At 43.6% G+C, this 19,773-nt stretch overlaps 1 protein-coding gene across 1 annotated transcript in view; it reads left to right on the top strand.

Annotated features, from left to right (window-relative positions):
- FURIN (furin, paired basic amino acid cleaving enzyme) overlaps positions 1–19,773 on the top strand; it is a 205,906-nt gene that overhangs the window by 32,235 nt on the left and 153,898 nt on the right. Inside the window, exon 2 of the mRNA XM_040414111.1 lies at positions 486–896. Coding sequence (XP_040270045.1) covers positions 726–896 — 171 coding nt within the window. The 5' untranslated portion in view covers positions 486–725. The remainder of the gene's footprint in view (positions 1–485; positions 897–19,773) is intronic.

Consider the following 19,773-nt stretch of genomic DNA (forward strand, 5'->3'; position numbering starts at 1 on the left):
CAACACAATATTTTTTTTTTCCACACTCCTAATAAAACAGGGCCGCAAAGTGTCCAGCTATTTCAGAACACAGAGGCTGCCAGACAAATTATTGGCAGCATAATCAGGTTGCTATGCCTGCGACATGTTAATGTTCTCATCCGTTTGTGTGTTTTTTATTTTAGATTTATTTTAAATTTTTTAAATAGATATTTTCAGGAGCCAGAGTTGCTCCAGTCTTACAGACTGCAACATAACTAATTGTTTTAGAGATGTATCTATGTATATCTGTATAATTTATTACTGTAGAGCAGGGGTGCTCAATCTGCGGCGCTCCAGCTGTTTCAAAATTACAACTCCCAGCGTGCCCTAATAACTGTAGGCTGTCCAGGCATACTGGGAGTTGTAGTTTTGTAACAGCTGGAGGGCTGCAGGTTGGCCACCCCTGCTATAGAGGTTTCTACATCCATTATTTATCACATATTTTCCCCTCCCTTTGCTTACAGAACAGAGTTTGGACATAATTTTCGGTCTGGGGAGTCTTCTGCAGCTTAAGGAGGATTGTTGTGGATTTTTTTTTTATTTTTATTTTTTATTACTTTTTGCTTCTACTTGGAAACTTTTTGTTTTCGGACCCCATGATCCCCAGGACTCAACGAAGTTCTTGCGCAGGACAAGCAGATTGTATCTAATCTGGCTTCTTTTGAGGACTGCTTTGCATTGATTTAGGAGCACAAAGCTTTGTCATGGATCTGAGGCCTACCGTTCTCTTTCTATTCTGGACTTCCCTATCATTACAACTGAAAGACTTGGCCGGACATAAGGTCTATACAAACACATGGGCAGTCCACGTACCAGGTGGTCCTGCAGTGGCTGATCGGATATCCAAAAAATATGGCTTCATTAACCACGGCCAGGTGAGTGACTTCAGGTAACCGAAATGTTCTTGTTCTCTCCAGACTTGAGTACCATTGTTGCTGTAAGTTGAGTGGATTGTTTTCTCCACTGCGGGTACGTTGTGTTCTGTGGAAAGTCTGTAATTCTTGTTGTGTCAATTCGTGTGGCGTGAGAATTGCTGGATGTCATGTTTTGTATAGACTAAGTATTCTCCTGTAACAGGAATGCAGCATTTCCTATTGTACAGTTTGTGACGGTTAACAAGTCTTTGAAGGATACTTCTCTGGAGAAAGAGAATGTAGTCCAATACAGAGTATATATATATCGAGGCCTTGCATAAATGGCAATAGAACGTTATCGGTGATGTTCTATTTAACCATGGCTTACAATAATATAGTCTAGTACAACAGGAATTTGTATCTCCTCATGCTTCACCAGCAGGACCCATCTGCAGCCTGGACATTAAGGCTAGGTCTACAAGACTACATTTGTCGCACGACCATTTTTATAATGGCAGTCTATGGCGTCGCACTGCACCATGCGACATGCTGCAACACGACCGTCGCAAAAAATCCATTCAAGATGGATTTTTCTGCTACTGTCTCTTCGCAGCATGTTGCAGTGCGACACCATAGACTACCATTATAAAAATGGTCGCGCAACATTGGTGCAACAAAATGTTGCAGTGTAGTTGTGCCCCCAAGAAGTGTAGACCTAGCCTAAATGTCCTAACGCCCTATACTTGCCTATTGTCGTCTAACTTCAATTGGATTTTATATTTATTTTTTTATAGATAATTTTCATCTTTATTTTTTTAATTAAAACATTTAGTTTTTAATGCGACTTCAAATGTGTAGAGTGCATGTTAATTAATCAGGTTCACTTGTTACTGGTTTGTTCCTGGAGGAAATATTTCTAAGTATTATTATCAACGTGCGATGTGCACATGCATAATACAGAACTGCAATAAGAATGTACAAGACGAGTTACAGACTGGTACAGAAGGAGAGAGGACCCTGCCCGTGAGGGCTTACAATCTACAAGGTATGGGAGAAGGACACAGTAGGTGAGAAGTGTTTGGGACTAGTGCCTTTAATACACAGGTCCACCTTCTCTCTTAACTTTACAGTTTAGACATTGAATTCATCACTCTTTAATAGATCAGAACTGCATTCCCAACTCCGCTGGCTTTAGGACCCTTTCACACAAGTGAGTTTTCCATCCCGATGCAACGTGTTGTGAACGCTTAGCATGCGGGCTGAGTTCTGGGCCTCTCATTTCAATGATTCTGAGCAGATGAGTTTTCAAACATCACTTTGCGTTCAGGAAAAATTGCAGCATGTTCTATACTGTGCCTTTTTCACGCAGCTCTGGAACGTATCCAGATGAAATGTGTTTTTCCCTGATGGTTGTTAGGAGATGGTCATTCTTCAGTTTTCAAATCCGGATTGAAATAAATGCTGAATACATAAGTATAAAGTAATGTCGCACTCGAATGAGGTGGTGATCTAAATAGAGGTGCTCCCACTAACAGACAACACCTAGTCTGAAAAGTAGGATAAATGTAAAAAATGGAAGTGGGGCACTCTCTTAAGCAAAAAGGATCTTTAATACATATAAAATACAATAAATTCACAATAAAATAGATATACGGTTATTCTGTAATAGCAGCGGATGATAAATAAGACGGAAATCCTAAAATGTGGTTAAAAAAGCAAAAATATTTTAAAAATACATTAAATTACAGTCAGCATAAATATAGATCCCAAAAAGGTATTCCAGTTTTTGAATATTCAATGTTATTCAAAACATAGATTAACTAGTATTCCTTTATATTTTTTCACATTTGAAATATTGAAGCGGTGAAATGCTCAAATAAATCCAGATTAAAAACCAGTCTCCAATATGTATCACAGTCACTGAGTGATTCCAGAGCCCTCAAATTATGGACAATCACTGGCAACGATACATCGATGTATTTTTTATATGGCAGGGAGAGGAGGATATTTTAAAACTATTTTTAAGCGATATCAACCAAAATGAGTGGAATTTGACTTTTACGGGAAATACCAGCAAAACCTCACTGGAATTTCTGGATTTAAAAATCTCAAGTCAGGAGGGTAAATTACAATGTACAACTTTTACTAAACCAACAGCGTGCAACAGTTATATTCTATTCAACAGTTATCATCTCCCTAATTGGTTGATTAATATTCCACAAGGACAAATGCGGAGAGCCAAACGCAACTGCACACAAGACGTTGAATTTGAAAAAGAAGCCAAAATCATGACTGATCAATTCTTAGATAAAAAATACCCTATATAAATTTTGGATGCAGCACTTAATAAAGTAAAGGACATGGACCAATTTATGCTGACTGTAATTTAATGTATTTTTAAAATATTTTTGCTTTTTTAACCACATTTTAGGATTTCCGTCTTATTTATCCGCTGCTATTACAGAATAACCGTATATCTATTTTATTGTGAATTTATTGTATTTTATATGTATTAAACATCCTTTTTGCTTAAGAGAGTGCCCCACTTCCATTTTTTACATAAATGCTGAATACAGTTGCAGACAAAACGGATTCAACGTGCGTGCAAAACCATCCGTTTTTCCCTGAACAGATCTTGACACAATCCTAGATCACTCGTGTGGAAGAGGTCTTATACCCACAATCTCCCAGCAGCATTTGCTCTGGTGATTTTATATTCTGGGAGCTCTAACTTTGCATTAGATGCTCTACACTAGGGGTCAATAAGATCCATCACTCCAGTGGTCCAGAAACTACAACCCCCAGCATGTGCTTGTATTATGGCTGCACTCTGAACTCCCATAGAAGTGAATTGGCCTTTCTAGGAGATGTAGTTTTACAACAGCTGGAATGCTAAAGCTTGCCGATTTCTGCTCACTTATCTGATTTTGGAAAACCTCAACTTAGCTGAGCTCCTATACTGCAGTGGGACAACTGTGGAGGTCTTCCAAAATCTGATAAGTTGATAGGTGTGACAGCAAGCTTGTCAGTTTCTAATGGCCGCCAGCTTTAGGCCATAATGCAGGATGTAATTTTAGGATCAGTGCATGACTGAGAATTGGTGTCTGTATATAAAAATACTCTATGCAGAATACACTTGTATATATTCTATGTAATGGTTCCGCTTTACTCCGCATCCCAGGACTGAAAGCAAACTGCAGCATGCTGCGGTTTGCTCTCCGGTATGGGAACGCAACCAAACGGAACAGAATGCATTTTGGTGCACTCTGTTCTGTTCAGTTACGTTTTGTTCCTATGACGGATCTCAATACCGGAAAATAGAAACTCTAGTGTGAAAGTAGCCTAAACTATACTGTGAACAGAGCCGGAAGCGGGAAGCTCCATACACCATGTAGTGGCCATGTCGATGTACTCCCATTCAAGTGAACAGGAGCTGAGCAGCAGAACTCCGGCGCCTTCTGCTTACAGCGCTCTTCACTGTGTGCATTCCAGCACAGACATCTGCCCGAAACAGCTAATCAGTGGGGGTGCAGGATATTGGAACCCGACCGATCTGATATTAATGACTAGGGATGAGCGAATCGACTTCGGCTGCTTCATCTGAAGTCGATTCTCATAAAACTTTGTTGTAATAGTGTACGGCGCGGGCGCTCCGTACAGTATTAGAATGTATTGGCTCCGATGAGCCAAGGTTATTACTTTCCGAATTCTCGATACTTTGTGTAATAACTTTGCAAATGAATTATTAATGTAAAAAACCTTGATACCAAACTCTGGTTCGGTTCCAAGGTACCACTTGGAACTGAATCACGAGACTTCGCAAAGTAATAACCTCGGCTCATCTGAGCCAATACATTCTAAGCTCCCGCACAACAAAGTTTTATGCGAATTGACTTTGGATGAAGCATCCAAAGTCTATTCGCTCATCCCTATTAATGACTTATCCTGAGGGTAAGGCCATTAACATCAAAGTCACAGAAAAACCCCTTTAAAATCAATCTCCTTATTTGTCAAGTGGTTTGTGGAAACCTAAGTTCACATAATATTTTACCAAGCTTTTTAATATTCTAAAGCTGACGTGATGTAGTATTTCTATAGTTTTAATCCACTCTACATGCTGGCCTTCCAGGTAGATGTACATTTGTGTACTATGAAAGCTTCCTCTTGGACGGAATAGGCAGATATATTCTTTGCTTCTTTTGTGCCTGTGTTTCCTTATTGCCTCTTGTTCTTAGTGTTTTTATATAGTTGGTGTGCTTGCCCTTTTATGGTCCCTGGATTGGATGAAATTGGTTTGTTTCCAAGTGTTTTCTATAGACATATCATTTTCTGTGAAATCTGAGACTGATGTACCAAGTTGTAATGTTTAGTGTTATTTCTTCCACTGCAAAAGACTAGATTTATAAATCTCCCACCCCTCCCCCTGCTTTGTTACCTAGTGCCGATGTTCCTATTGCATTGTGCATTTTCGCATAGATGAACCTGTGCTGTTGTCTTCATGGTGTCTGGCTGCTCTGTGGGTCACTGCATATATTTTTATTTTTTTTTCCTTCCAGTTAGCAACAGATATCCTTTTTTATCTATTTTTTTTTTTTATTTTTTTTATTTTTTAAATTCCCGAACATGACTGAGGACTGCCATCTTGCTTGAGCTGTTTAATACCGACATTTAGGGTACTTTCACACTTGCAGCAGAGGATTCCAGCAGGCAGTTCCGTTGCAATCCGGACGCAAACGGCTGGCATTTGTCAGACGGATCCGGATGGGGAGCCGTCTCACAAATGCATTGCAATACCGGATCCGTATTTCTGGTTGTTATCCGGAAAAACGGATCCGGTATTTATTTTCTCATTTTTAAAGGTCTGCGTATGCGCAAACGGCAAAACCGGATCAGTTTTGCCGGATCACTTGGATCCGGCATTAATGCATTTCAATAGAAATTAATGCTGGATCCAGCATTCTTGCTAGTGTTCAGGATTTTTGGCCGGCGAGAAAAATGCAGGATGCTGCGGTATTTTCTCCGGCCAAAAAAACGTAAGAGGGACTGAACGGAATGCTCTCTATTCAGTTTTATCCTAATGCATTCTGATCAGTTTTTTTCGGGTATTGAGCTCCTGTGACAGAACTCAATACCGGAAAACAAAAACTCTAGTGTAAAGCATCTCTCTAGGGTACTTTCACAGCAGCCACCATGGGCACAATGGACAGGGGGACCTCATTGATTTCTATGGCATAATTTTGTAGATGTGCCCTGCAGGGTTGCCAACTGTCCAGAAACTTTTGGACAGTCCATCAAAATAGGTGACTTTTTTACATGTGTCCATGAAAAAAACTTGATGTGTCCATATTTTTTTTTTTTTATATAGCTCCCAGTAAATGCTGGAAATGAGTATACTTATCAGTATACTGAGCTATAGACAGGGATTACTTAGAATCTTTATAATTTATTATGGTTTTCCAATTTGTCTGTAAAATATGTTGGATGTCCGTGACTTTGAAGTTGTCCAGAAAAAAAACTTCTGGTTGGCAACCCTGATGTGCAGAGGTCAGGAGGGAGCTCAGATATCTGATATCGCCTATTGTGAATGGTGGATCATGTATTCTCTATATAGAGGTGATATCTGACATTGTAACTCTGCCTGTAATGATAAGTGATATGGAGTCTTACTGTTAATACTTAAAGGGGGTTATCCCATGAAAAATATTGCTATGAAATGAATAGCCCATATTACATCAAATATTATTACAATATCCATGCATTAAATCAGTTTTTTTTTTTTTTTTTGTGTAGTGTACATTAGATTTTCCTCTTTGGTAAAGCCCCCTGTTATCTCTCATTCTGGTTTTCCTTCTCCTGCATTGGAATAGCATGCTCAGTAGCTTCCCTTCACCCTTCCTCATCTCCGGGCCTGCATAGTGAAGTGGACCAGGAAATTGTGATGACATTACCTACCATATGCATCTCTGGGACTGTGTGGTGGACTGTTTTCCATGCATCGGAGGAAGGGGTTAACAATTGCAATGCATTCTGAGAGACTTGTGGTTAAAGAGTTGCTGCCTGCCCACAGAAAGGCAAGCAAGTCCTCAGATTTACAAGTAGAATAAAGGGTTTTACCCATTGTAATATTTGCTCTTAATGCAATTAATGAGCAGTGACTTGAGAAATCGTATTTTCCGTAATAATGTAGTTGACAATAATATTGTGATTAAAGGACAAGACGCTCCACCATGTCGCACGAGAGTCGGCTCTGAAACGCTGCAGGTCCATAAATTGGGTTTAATCACTTTTTTTGTTGTGCAGGAGCTTTCCCTTTCCCCTCTGTCACCACCGGTAGCGACTGAGAATATATTATGTTTTCCTGAGATGAAAAATTGCAAACATGGTGTCTGTGTAACACTAGCCTGAAGCAAATACTGTGAAGCCCTCCTTGTGATCTTCTCTGCTCTGCTTTTGTAGTGCTTGGGACTTTTTTGTCTAAAGAAATTTAGATTGTTCCTCAGATACAGTAGGTGAACCCGATTTTGTGTCAATCTCGCCGTATTTCTCGGCGAGATTGAGCACATACGAGCCCCATCGCGGGAGCCAGCGCCGAGCTGGCTTGCCGCGATGGAGAGCAAGCGCGTCATAGAAGAGGCGGGAGATCCGACTTGGATTCCCGCCAATTCTACACGTGTGCGGCGTTTGTTATGAATCCTGAGGGGGAAGTCCCCGCCGGATTTTAAATAAAAATCCGGCCTGGGTCCCGCCCTCAGGAGCATACCGGGCCCTTAGGTCTGTTATGGGTTGTAAGGAGAGCCCCCCCTACGCCGAAAAAAACGGCGTAGGGGGTCCCCCTACAATCCATACCAGACCCGTATCCAAAGCACGCTCCCCCGGCCAGCCAGGAAGGGAGTGGGGACGAGCGAGCGCCCCCCCCCCCCCCTCCTGAGCCGTACCAGGCTGCATGCCCTCAACATGGGGGGTTGGGTGCTCTGGGGCAGGGGGCGCACTGCGGCCCCCCCACCTCAGAGCACCCTGTCCCCATGTTGATGAGGACAGGGCCCCTTCCCGACAACCCTGGCCGTTGGTTGTCGGGGTATGCGGGCGGGAGGCTTATCGGAATCTGGGAGCCCCCTTTAATAAGGGGGGCCCCCAGATACCGGCCCCCCACCCTAAGTGAATGAGTATGGGGTACATCGTACCCCTACCCATTCACCTGCAAGAAAAGTGGTAAAAACACAAATAAACCACACAGTGTATTAAAATATTTTATTTTTCTGCTCCGGAGGCCGCCCCCTGTCTTCTTTATTAGCTCTTTTACCAGGGGGGGCTCTTCTTCTTCCGATATCCCGACGGGTCTTCTCCGCTATCCGGGGGGGGTCTTCTCAACTCTCCGGGGTTCTCCTTCTGTCTTCTCCTTCTGTCTTGTTGTCTCCTTCTGTCTTCTGTCTCCGGGGGGGGCTCTTCTTCTTCCGATATCCCGACGGGTCTTCTCCGCTATCCGGGGGGGTCTTCTCAACTCTCCGGGGTTCTCCTTCTGTCTTCTCCTTCTGTCTTGTTGTCTCCTTCTGTCTTCTGTCTCTGGGGGGGGCTCTTCTTCTTCCGATATCCCGACGGGTCTTCTCCGCTATCCGGGGGGGTCTTCTCAACTCTTCGGGGTTCTCCTTCTGTCTTCTCCTTCTGTTCTTCTTCTGTCTTCTCCTTCCTTCTTGTTGTCTCGGCGCACCCCGGTTCTTCGTCTCGCGAGACTCGGCGCACCCCGATTCTTCTCTCTGTTGTTGACTCGGCGCACCCCGGTTCTTCGTCTCGCGAGACTCGGCGCACCCCGATTCTTCGTCTCGCGAGAACCGGGGTGCGCCGAGTCAACAACAGAGAGAAGAATCGGGGTGCGCCGAGTCTCGCGAGACGAAGAACCGGGGTGCGCCGAGACAACAAGAAGGAAGGAGAAGACAGAAGAAGAACAGAAGGAGAAGACAGAAGGAGAACCCCGAAGAGTTGAGAAGACCCCCCCGGATAGCGGAGAAGACCCGTCGGGATATCGGAAGAAGAAGAGCCCCCCCCAGAGACAGAAGACAGAAGGAGACAACAAGACAGAAGGAGAAGACAGAAGGAGAACCCCGGAGAGTTGAGAAGACCCCCCCGGATAGCGGAGAAGACCCGTCGGGATATCGGAAGAAGAAGAGCCCCCCCCGGAGACAGAAGACAGAAGGAGACAACAAGACAGAAGGAGAAGACAGAAGGAGAACCCCGGAGAGTTGAGAAGACCCCCCCCGGATAGCGGAGAAGACCCGTCGGGATATCGGAAGAAGAAGAGCCCCCCCTGGTAAAAGAGCTAATAAAGAAGACAGGGGGCGGCCTCCGGAGCAGAAAAATAAAATATTTTAATACACTGTGTGGTTTATTTGTGTTTTTACCACTTTTCTTGCAGGTGAATGGGTAGGGGTACGATGTACCCCATACTCATTCACTTAGGGTGGGGGGCCGGTATCTGGGGGCCCCCCTTATTAAAGGGGGCTCCCAGATTCCGTTAAGCCTCCCGCCCGCATACCCCGACAACCAACGGCCAGGGTTGTCGGGAAGGGGCCCTGTCCTCATCAACATGGGGACAGGGTGCTCTGAGGTGGGGGGGCCGCAGTGCGCCCCCTGCCCCAGAGCACCCAACCCCCCATGTTGAGGGCATGCAGCCTGGTACGGCTCAGGAGGGGGGGGGGCGCTCGCTCGTCCCCACTCCCTTCCTGGCTGGCCGGGTAGCGTGCTTTGGATACGGGTCTGGTATGGATTGTAGGGGGACCCCCTACGCCGTTTTTTTCGGCGTAGGGGGGGCTCTCCTTACAACCCATAACAGACCTAAGGGCCCGGTATGCTCCTGAGGGCGGGACCCAGGCCGGATTTTTATTTAAAATCCGGCGGGGACTTCCCCCTCAGGATTCATAACAAACGCCGCACACGTGTAGAATTGGCGGGAATCCAAGTCGGATCTCCCGCCTCTTCTATGACGCGCTTGCTGGGATGTGCTGTCGCTATCCCAGTGAGTGCGAGATCTCGGCACCACGTCGCCGAGTATCAGCGCGACGCTGTCGTGCTGAAAACACAATGTCACAAACACCTACTGTAAGAACTCATGAGGGTAGACCACTGCATGTAGTGTGTGTATGTGTGTGTGTATGTATGTGTGTGTGTGTGTATATATATATATATATATATATATATATATATATATATATATATATATATATATTTCGTGCAAAGTTCATTTATTTCAGTAATCCAACTTAAAAGGTGAAACTAACATATGAGAGAGACTCATTACATGCAAAGCGAGATATTTCAAGCCTTTGGTATAATTTGGATGATTATGGCTTACAGCTTATGAAACCCCAAAGTTATAATTTTGAGGTACCCTTTGCTCAGGGGGCTATGGATTAATTAGCTGACACTTTGAGCCTAGAATATTGAACCTTTTCACAATATTCTAATTTTAACTTGCATTAATGCAATTCCTTAAGTTGCATTACTGAAATAAATGACCTTTTGCACGATATTCTAGTTTTTCGAGTTTCACCTGTAGGATGCTTCAATAGCAGCCTTCAGCTCTTCTGCATTGTTCAGTCTCATGTCTCTCATCTATCTCTTGGCAATGCCCCATAGATTCTCTATGGGGTTCAGGTCAGGCGAGTTTCCTGGGCAATCGAGTACAGTAATCCCATGGTCATTGAACCAGGTTTAGGTACTTTTGGCAGTGTGGGCAGGTGCCAAGTCCTGCTGGAAAATGAAGTCACCATCTCCATAAAGCTTGTCTGTGGAGGGAAGCATGAAGTGCTCCAAAATCTCCTGCGTTGACTCTGGACTTAATGAAGCACAGTGGACCAACACCAGCAGATGACATGGCTCCTCAAATCGACATAGACTGTGGAAACTTCACACTGGACTTCAAGCATCTAGCATTGTATGCCTCTCCATTCTTCCTCCAGACTCTGGGTCCTTGGTTTCCAAATGAGATGCAAAAGTTGCTCTCATCAGAAAAGAGGACTTTGGACCAAAGTTTTTTTTTTTTTCTTTTCTTATTTTAGCCCAGGTAAGACACTTCTGACGTTGTTTGTTCAGGAGAGGCTTGACAAGAGGAATAAGACATTTGAAGCCCATGTCCAGGATCCATCTGTGTGTGGTGGCTCTTGATGAACTCCAGCCTCAGTCCACTCCTTGTGAAAGTCCCCAACACTTTTGAATGGCCTTTTCCTGACAATCCCCTCCAGGCTGCGGTCATCCCTGCTACTTGTACACCTTTTTTCTTCCACATAACTTTCCATTAATGTTCTTTGATACAGCACTTTGGGAACATCCAACTTTTTTTTTTGCTATTACCTTTTGAGGCTTTCCCTCCTTATGGAGGGTGTCAATGATGGTTTTCTGCACAACTGTCAGGTCAGCAGTCTTTCCCATGATTGTGATTCCTACTGAACCAGACTGAGACAATTTAAGGGCTCAGGAACCCTTTGCTCAGGGGGTACTGATTAATTACCCGACTAGAGTGTGACACTTTGAGCCTAGAATATTGAACCTTTTTACAATATTCTAATTTTCGGAGATTGTGACTTTAGGTTTTCATAAGCTGTAAGCCATAATCATCCAAATTAGACAAAGGCTTGAAATATCTCTCTTTACATGTAATGAGTCTCTCTCATATGTTAGTTTCACCTTTTAAATTGGATTACTGAAATAAATGAACTTTGCACGATATTCCAATTTTTCAAGTTTCACCTGTACATGTCTAATTTTTTTATTTTTTTTTAGCGTCTGTCTGGTGAATATGCAGTCCTATGTAACGGCGGCATATTTACAGCTACCGGTCCATACCACTAGTTGCCAAAAGGGCACAAAACATATTATGCAACTAGGAGCACTGAAAAAATACCTTGGACACATCCTTGGTGTCCTGTGATGCTTTCTTTATCCATGTATGCATAGACATGTGAGGACACTAGTGAAAAGTGCTACTGCGCTATGCCTAGCGTGGGACTGGAGAGAACGCGCATCTCGTCTATCTTCGATATTCCTGCTGTGTTCTTTTTAATTTCAACCCTTGTGTTTTCTCAGAAGTTGAATTCTGTGATGTTACTGCCCTAATGAGGCCCTATACAGGTTTACAGCCATAATTTTTCATGTCTTTTTGTTGTTGGTCAGCAGACCTTGCAGTGATGACATATGCATGTTGTTTCAGTCCCTGTATACAGCTGCCAGGGCCTCCCGTGGAGGGTTAAACCCATTCCTTGAATCACTTTGGCCTGAGGAACCATAAAGCTACACACGCCTGATGCTGCTCAGTCCCAGGCACAGCAGGCGGCCATGCAGATCAACTGAACTTGGATATTCTGCACGAAAGACAGATGAGAGTCATTAGTGTAATTCTGTGTTTTGTGCTCCTCACACTACACGTCGCGTCCTGGGCTGCGCCTCCGCAGAAGCCTGGAGGCCAGTACTGTAAGTTTCTGAATGGTAAAGGGGTGCGTTTTTATTAAAATAAACCTTGATCAGCACCCTGCCCGCTCTTCAGCTCCCATCATACCCAGGCCGCTATATCGCAGTCCCACTTTGCAGGTTTCTTTATTCCGTCTTTATATAAATAAGGCGGCCTGGTTTGGATTTTTATGCGAAGAACACATCAGTTACCACCCACGTGCTGTTGGGATGAGTGGATTTTGGCTGCAGCTCTCTAACCACAGGTTCTGGTTTCAACTGTTTAGCTCATTTAAGGGTAAAAAATCCAATTGGCAGCAGTAGTCCCTTACAGGGGGGGGGGGGGGGGTGCAACAGGCCTGTGTTTAATTCATGAAAATTATTGTACATCAATAGAAGCCCTCTTCATTTTGCAGGAGGTTTCTGTTCTCACTCCAGTGTAGAAGTACAGTTTATAGTCGCAACGTTTAGTCACAATTGCCATTACAATAGGTTGTGTGCATATGCATACCCCTGGCTACACGAGATTCAACGCCGCCTTATGGTGTCAAGAGACAGGCCCTCATGATGTATCTGGACACTCTTCAATGAGAATACATATACATTTCCTGAGCTGGAGTTAAAGGCTGTTTGCGGCAGCATCCTGGACACATAGAGCCATCATCCAGCATGTATTACTGGGAGGAACACGTTTCCATGAAAAGTCTGAAACGTGGAGCAAGTTGTAAGCTTGAATTTTATTTTTATTCCCCCTCCCATTGCAAAGGTTTCCATAGCCTCTAAGGCCCCTTGCAGACGAGCGTTTGTCACCCTGCGAGTCTGCAGCTCCCGGCCTGACCTCCCAGCACTGACTAGGTCGCATAGCATTATATTGATTTATGATGCTATGTAACGCTTACAGTTCTGGAATGTATTAGATGACACTGTCATAATGCTCCTCCCCTCCAGGGGGTTAGCCAAAACATGGCATCCTAATAAGAAAATATATATATGTTTTGGCTAACCCCCTGGTGGGGAAGTAACACTTAGGGTCCATTCACACGTCTGTGTGTTTTGTGGATCCACAAAACACTGACACCGGCAATGTGCGTTCCGCATTTTGCGGACCGCACATCGCCGACACTTAATAGCAAATGCCTAATTTGTCCGCAATTTCGGAGAACAATAGGACATGTTCTATTTTTTTTTTTCGGGAACGGAAATGCGGACCCGAGAGTGGGGGTCCGCACATCGTGCGGCCCCATAGGAATGAATGGGTCCGCAATTCCGATAAGCAAAATGCGGAACAGAATTGCGGACATGTGAATGGACCCTTATTAGGATTTTTGAAGTCCAGCTTGAGGGTTTCTATCAAGTGACTATTAAATGGTGGGACAACCACTTCAACCAAATCAACATCAGAAAAATCTGAACCTTAGGCCCCTTGCAGGCGAGCGTTTGTCACGCTGCGGACTTGCAGCGCAGCTCCTGGCCTGACCTCCCAGCACTGATGAGGTCGCATAGCATTATGTTGATTTATGATGCTATGTAACCCTTACAGTTCTGGAATGTATTGGATAACACTCGCAGCATTATGACAGTGTCATCTAATACATTCCAGAACTGTAAGCATTACATAGCATCATAAATCAACATAATGCTACGCGACCTCGTCAGTGCTGGGAGGTCAGGCCGGGAGCTGCGCTGCGAGTCCGCAGCATGACAAAAAAAAAAACACAACAATGTGCTCTTAACCACTTAAGGACCACAGGTTTATACCCCCCTAAAGACCAGGCCCTTTTTTACAAATCGGCACTACACTACTTTCACCGTTTATTACTCGAACATGCAACTTACCACCCAAATGAATTTTACCTCCTTTTCTTCTCACTAATAGAGCTTTCATTTGGTGGTATTTCATTGCTGCTGACATTTTTACTTTTTTTGTTATTAATCGAAATTTAACGATTTTTTTGCAAAAAAATGACATTTTTCACTTTCAGTTGTAAAATTTTGCAAAAAAAACGAGATCCATATAGAAATTTTGCTCTAAATTTATAGTTCTACATGTCTTTGATAAAAAAAAAATGTTTGGGTAAAAAAAAAATGGTTTGGGTAAAAGTTATAGCGTTTACAAACTATGGTACAAAAATGTGAATTTCCGCTTTTTGAAGCAGCTCTGACTTTCTGAGCACCTGTCATGTTTCCTGAGGTTCTACAATGGCCAGACAGTACAAACACCCCACAAATGACCCCATTTCGGAAAGTACACACCCTAAGGTATTCGCTGATGGGCATAGTGAGTTCATAGAACTTTTTATTTTTTGTCACAAGTTAGCGGAAAATGATGATTTTTTTTTTTGATTTTTTTTTTTCTTACAAAGTCTCATATTCCACTAACTTGTGACAAAAAATAAAAACTTCTATGAACTCACTATGCCCATCACGAAATACCTTGGGGTCTCTTCTTTCCAAAATGGGGTCACTTGTGGGGTAGTTATACTGCCCTGGCATTTTCCAGGGGCCCTAATGTGTGGTAAGTAGGTAAATGACCTGTGAAATCCTAAAGGTGCTCTTTGGAATATGGGCCCCTTTGCCCACCTAGGCTGCAAAAAAGTGTCACACATGTGGTATCGCCGTATTCAGGAGAAGTTGGGGAATGTGTTTTGGGGTGTCATTTTACATATACCCTTGCTGGGTGAGAGAAATATCTTGGCAAAAGACAACTTTTCCCATTTTTTTATACAAAGTTGGCATTTGACCAAGATATTTCTCTCACCCAGCATGGGTATATGTAAAATGACACCCCAAAACACATTCCCCAACTTCTCCTGAGTACGGCGATACCAGATGTGTGACACTTTTTTGCAGCCTAGATGCGCAAAGGTGCCCAAATTCCTTTTAGGAGGGCATTTTTAGACATTTGGATACCAGACTTCTTCTCACGCTTTGGGGCCCCTAGAATGCCAGGGCAGTATAAATACCCCACATGTGACCCCATTTTGGAAAGAAGACACCCCAAGGTATTCAATGAGGGGCATGGCGAGTTCATAGAATTTTTTTTTTTTTGGCACAAGTTAGCGGAAATTGATATTTTTAATTTTTTTTCTCACAAAGTCTCCCGTTCCGCTAACTTGGGACAAAAATTTCAATCTTTCATGGACTCAATATGCCCCTCACGGAATACCTGGGGGTGTCTTCTTTCCGAAATGGGGTCACATGTGGGGTATTTATACTGCCCTGGCATTCTAGGGGCCCTAAAGCGTGAGAAGAAGTCTGGAAAATAAATGTCTAAAAAATTTTACGCATTTGGTTTCCGTGAGGGGTATGGTGAGTTCATGTGAGATTTTATTTTTGACACAAGTTAGTGGAATATGAGACTTTGTAAGAAAAAAATAATAATAATTCCGCTAACTTGGGCCAAAAAAATGTCTGAATGGAGCCTTACAGGGGAGTGATCAATGACAGGGGGGGTGATCAATGACAGGGGTGTGATCAATGACAGGGGGGTGATCAGGGAGTCTATATGGGGTGATCACCACAGTCATTGATCATGCCCCTGTAAGGCTTCATTCGGGGTGATCAATGACAGGGGGGGTGATCAGGGAGTCTATATGGGGTGATCACCACAGTCATTGATCATGCCCCTGTAAGGCTTCATTCAGACGTCCGGATGCGTTTTGCGGATCCGATCCATCTATCAGTGCATCCGTAAAAATCATGCGGACATCTGAATAGAGCTCTACAGGGGGGTAATCAATGACAGGGGGGTGATCAGGGAGTCTATATGGGGTGATCACCACAGTCATTGATCATGCCCCTGTAAGGCTTCATTCAGACGTCCGGATGCGTTTTGCGGATCCGATCCATCTATCAGTGGATCCGTAAAAATCATGCGGACGTCTGAATGGAGCTTTACAGGGGGGTAATCAATGACAGGGGGGTAATCAATGACAGGGGGGTGATCAAGGAGTCTATATGGGGTGATCACCACAGTCATTGATCACGCCCCTGTAAGGCTCCATTCAGACGTCCGTATGCGTTTTGCGGATCCGATCCATCTATCAGTGGATCCGTAAAAATCATGCGGACGTCTGAATGGAGCTTTACAGGGGGGTAATCAATGACAGGGGGGTAATCAATGACAGGGGGGTGATCAGGGAGTCTATATGGGGTGATCAGGGGCTAATAAGGGGTTAATAAGTGACGGGGGGGGGGGGGGTGTAGTGTAGTGGTGCTACTTTACTGAGCTACCTGTGTCCTCTGGTGGTCGATCCAAACAAAGGGGACCACCAGAGGACCAGGTAGCAGGTATATTAGACGCTGTTATCAAAACAGCGTCTAATATACCTGTTAGGGGTTAAAAAAAAAACACATCTCCAGCCTGCCAGCGAACGATCGCCGCTGGCAGGCTGGAGATCAACTCTCTTACCTTCCGTTCCTGTGAGCGCGCGCGCCTGTGTGCGCGCGTTCACAGGAAATCTCGGCTCACGCGAGATGACGCCTATTGGCGTTAGCGTAGCCTGGGGGAGCCGCCGCAATGACGCCTTTCGGCGTTAGCGTGGCGGCAAGCGGTTAAGAAAGGGTGAGCTGGAACTGTGGACTAATTAACAAAATAAATTTTATATATTATATAAATTTATTTTTTTAATTAGTCCACAGTTCCAGCTCACCCTTTCTTAAGAGCACATTGGTGTGTGTGTTTTGGGAGGGGGAAAAAATAAATAAAAATAAAGTCCAGTCTTTTCCCTCAACTTCAGTGTCCGCAAAGAGAATCTCATGGGACTCGACGTAGCAATCTTGGCCTCTGGTTGTATATCCAAGTGTTGAGCATTCGTTTCCTTTCCTGCTCATGACTCCCCTGTAGGTTCAAAGATCTCATGACCTGCTTTTACTTTTCAGGATTCAGCTGTGCACGGGCAAAACTTTGCCATCTTTGGCTTCATCAGGGGTATACTGAACCTTCTTGCACACACATTGTTATTCCTACCCTCCTCCTAACAATACATTTACTCTCCTCTCCCTAAACAAAGGACAACACTACCTTTTCTATGTAGGAAAGAAAACACAGCGTGTATCTTGACAAAAATCCACACTTGTTCTTGCCTGTCTTGACACTAAAACAGTTGATGTCCAAATTCCCTTGGGAGTCTTTGTATCAAGTTTATAGATCAACTCAGTTTCTTTTTAAGATAATTTCCCCCCCAAAATGATTCCACTTTTGACATATACCCACTACCTTAAAGGGGTTTTCAGGGATTTTAATATTGATTTACCCATGTCCAGGAGGTCGTGCCTCATGTGTGAATGATTCCCCATTTTGGACACTTGTAGTTTCGCCGGAGTGCACGGCATTATACTGATTTATAATGTTGTGCATTTCTGCATGACCTGTATCTACTAAATTACACTGACTGCATTATGTCAGTATAATTCTGTAGAGGTAAGGTCATGCAGAGACACATTATAAATCAGTAAAAGCCTGTGCGTCCCTGCGAAACTAGCAGTGTCCATTACGGATTGACTCCTGTTCCTAGGTGACCATAAATAAATTATGGAGGCAATTTTTTTTATTTTTATTTTTTTATTTGACTCCCATAGACATGACCATTATCTGCAAAAAAATATCCTCCTTCCCACCAAAAATAATTGTGGGTCAGGGATTAATTCACACATTCTAAAAGAAATTCTTGCAGTTGCCAACCCAGGATCCCTATAAAAAAAATTAGATGGTCTGTATCCCCCTCCTTGTATTGTATAGATCATAAAATATAAAGCCTATTTGCCATTTACATGCTGTTTTTAACATCCTGTGAGAAAGTGTAACATTTACTTACCTATTATGGAGCCACCTCAGTGTTGTAGTTCAGTATGTAACAATGTAGACGTCCATCTGAGTCCTGCCGGTCACACATGCTCAGTAGCTCTCGCCATAGTCAGGTCTCTGCATAGTAAGCCAGTGGTAAAGGACCAGAGCCCTTGCAGTAGCATGACTATATAGCTGAGAAGACTCCTTCTACAGGTGATGTAGACTATATATTGTCAGCTGCCAGAGGGGGAAGTTGACTAATTCAACCCAGAGCCCACTCCAAGCAGAATAGATTAGCATTAGCACCAATGGGGACTTGTGTAAGCAAAAATGAAAATGTATTTTTTGTATGCTAGAAACACTAACTCATTTTAACTTTGTTAAATGCATATGTGAACTATAGCTTGTGGCTCACAGTGAATGTGATCTTGGGTTTGAGCTCGCTTGATGGAAGTTAGTGTTTTACTTTAGTACTGTACTGGATATTAGTGTAGGTGGCTTTTTTTCACGGATAACTATGGATTTTACATCTGGAGTTAGGTCTTTTGAACCCGGACTCGATATGTGAGCGGTATCTCTATCCCAGTAAATTCAGTACCGATTTATCTTTTTCTTTATAGGTTTTTCTTTAAGAACGATCTGTATCTGACTTATTCAGTACATACGCTGTTTGCTCCAGTATTTTTAGCAGTCTTATTATAGTGAAATTATCTTTTGTGAAGTCATTCTTCAGGACAGTGTAAGTGTTGGGATTTCACTGCTTTGCTGAGTGCATGTTCTTCTAATGAAAAGGCTAAGAGTGCCATAAAATTAATGGGGTGCATCCATTTTACTGCCATAAAGTTTCCTCTAGCTGCTTGTCTGCAGCATTGCACTTTTTTTTTTTTTTTTTTTTTTTAGCAATGCTGGGTCAAATTGGAGACCTATGGAGCATGTCATGTATGCCCATGTTAGTGTCTGCTCCACTTAAAGAACAACTATCCTATTAAATTCCAGATATTTCAAATTGTAACAATGTTAGGGCACATTCACCATGGGTTTTTGCTGGCGTTTCTCCAGTCTTGCATTTTTTGTGGCATTTCCGCTCCCGGCCGACACCCCCCCCCCCCCCCCCCTGTGTTTTTGGTAGCGGATCCGCAAAAAACAGAAGTCGCCCGTGTTGATTTCCTCAATTTGCGGAATGGAACGGGCGCTGGCAATATAAATGCCTATTCTTGTCCGCAAATCGCCGATAAGAATAAGACATGTTCTATTTTTTTTTTTTTTTTTTTAGCGGGGCTGCATGAATGGGTCTGCATCCGAGCCGCCAAAACGGCGGCTCAGATGCGGACCCAAACAACGGCCGTGTGCATGAGGCCTAATATTGTTATACCTTTTTATTGTATAGGCATTTTCGCAAGCAGCGATGCCCATGATGTGTGGTTTTTATTAGTAGTAGTATTAGTATTAGTATTATTAGTATTCCCTGACATGGAAAAGGACCTAGGAATTTTTGTGAACCGCAAACTAAGGCCTCTTTCACATCACCGTTTCTCCTTTCTGTTCTCCGGCTCCGTTGAGGAGCAGGAGAACGGAAAGGACTGATTCTGCAGATAACTGAGACCTAACTGAGCCTAACGGAGCCTAAAGACCCCATAGACTATAATGGGGTCCGTTCGGTGTCCGCTCAGAACATGA

This window comes from Bufo bufo, chromosome 1, assembly GCF_905171765.1.
Source record: "Bufo bufo chromosome 1, aBufBuf1.1, whole genome shotgun sequence".
In the NCBI taxonomy this organism is placed as follows: Eukaryota; Metazoa; Chordata; class Amphibia; order Anura; family Bufonidae; genus Bufo; species Bufo bufo.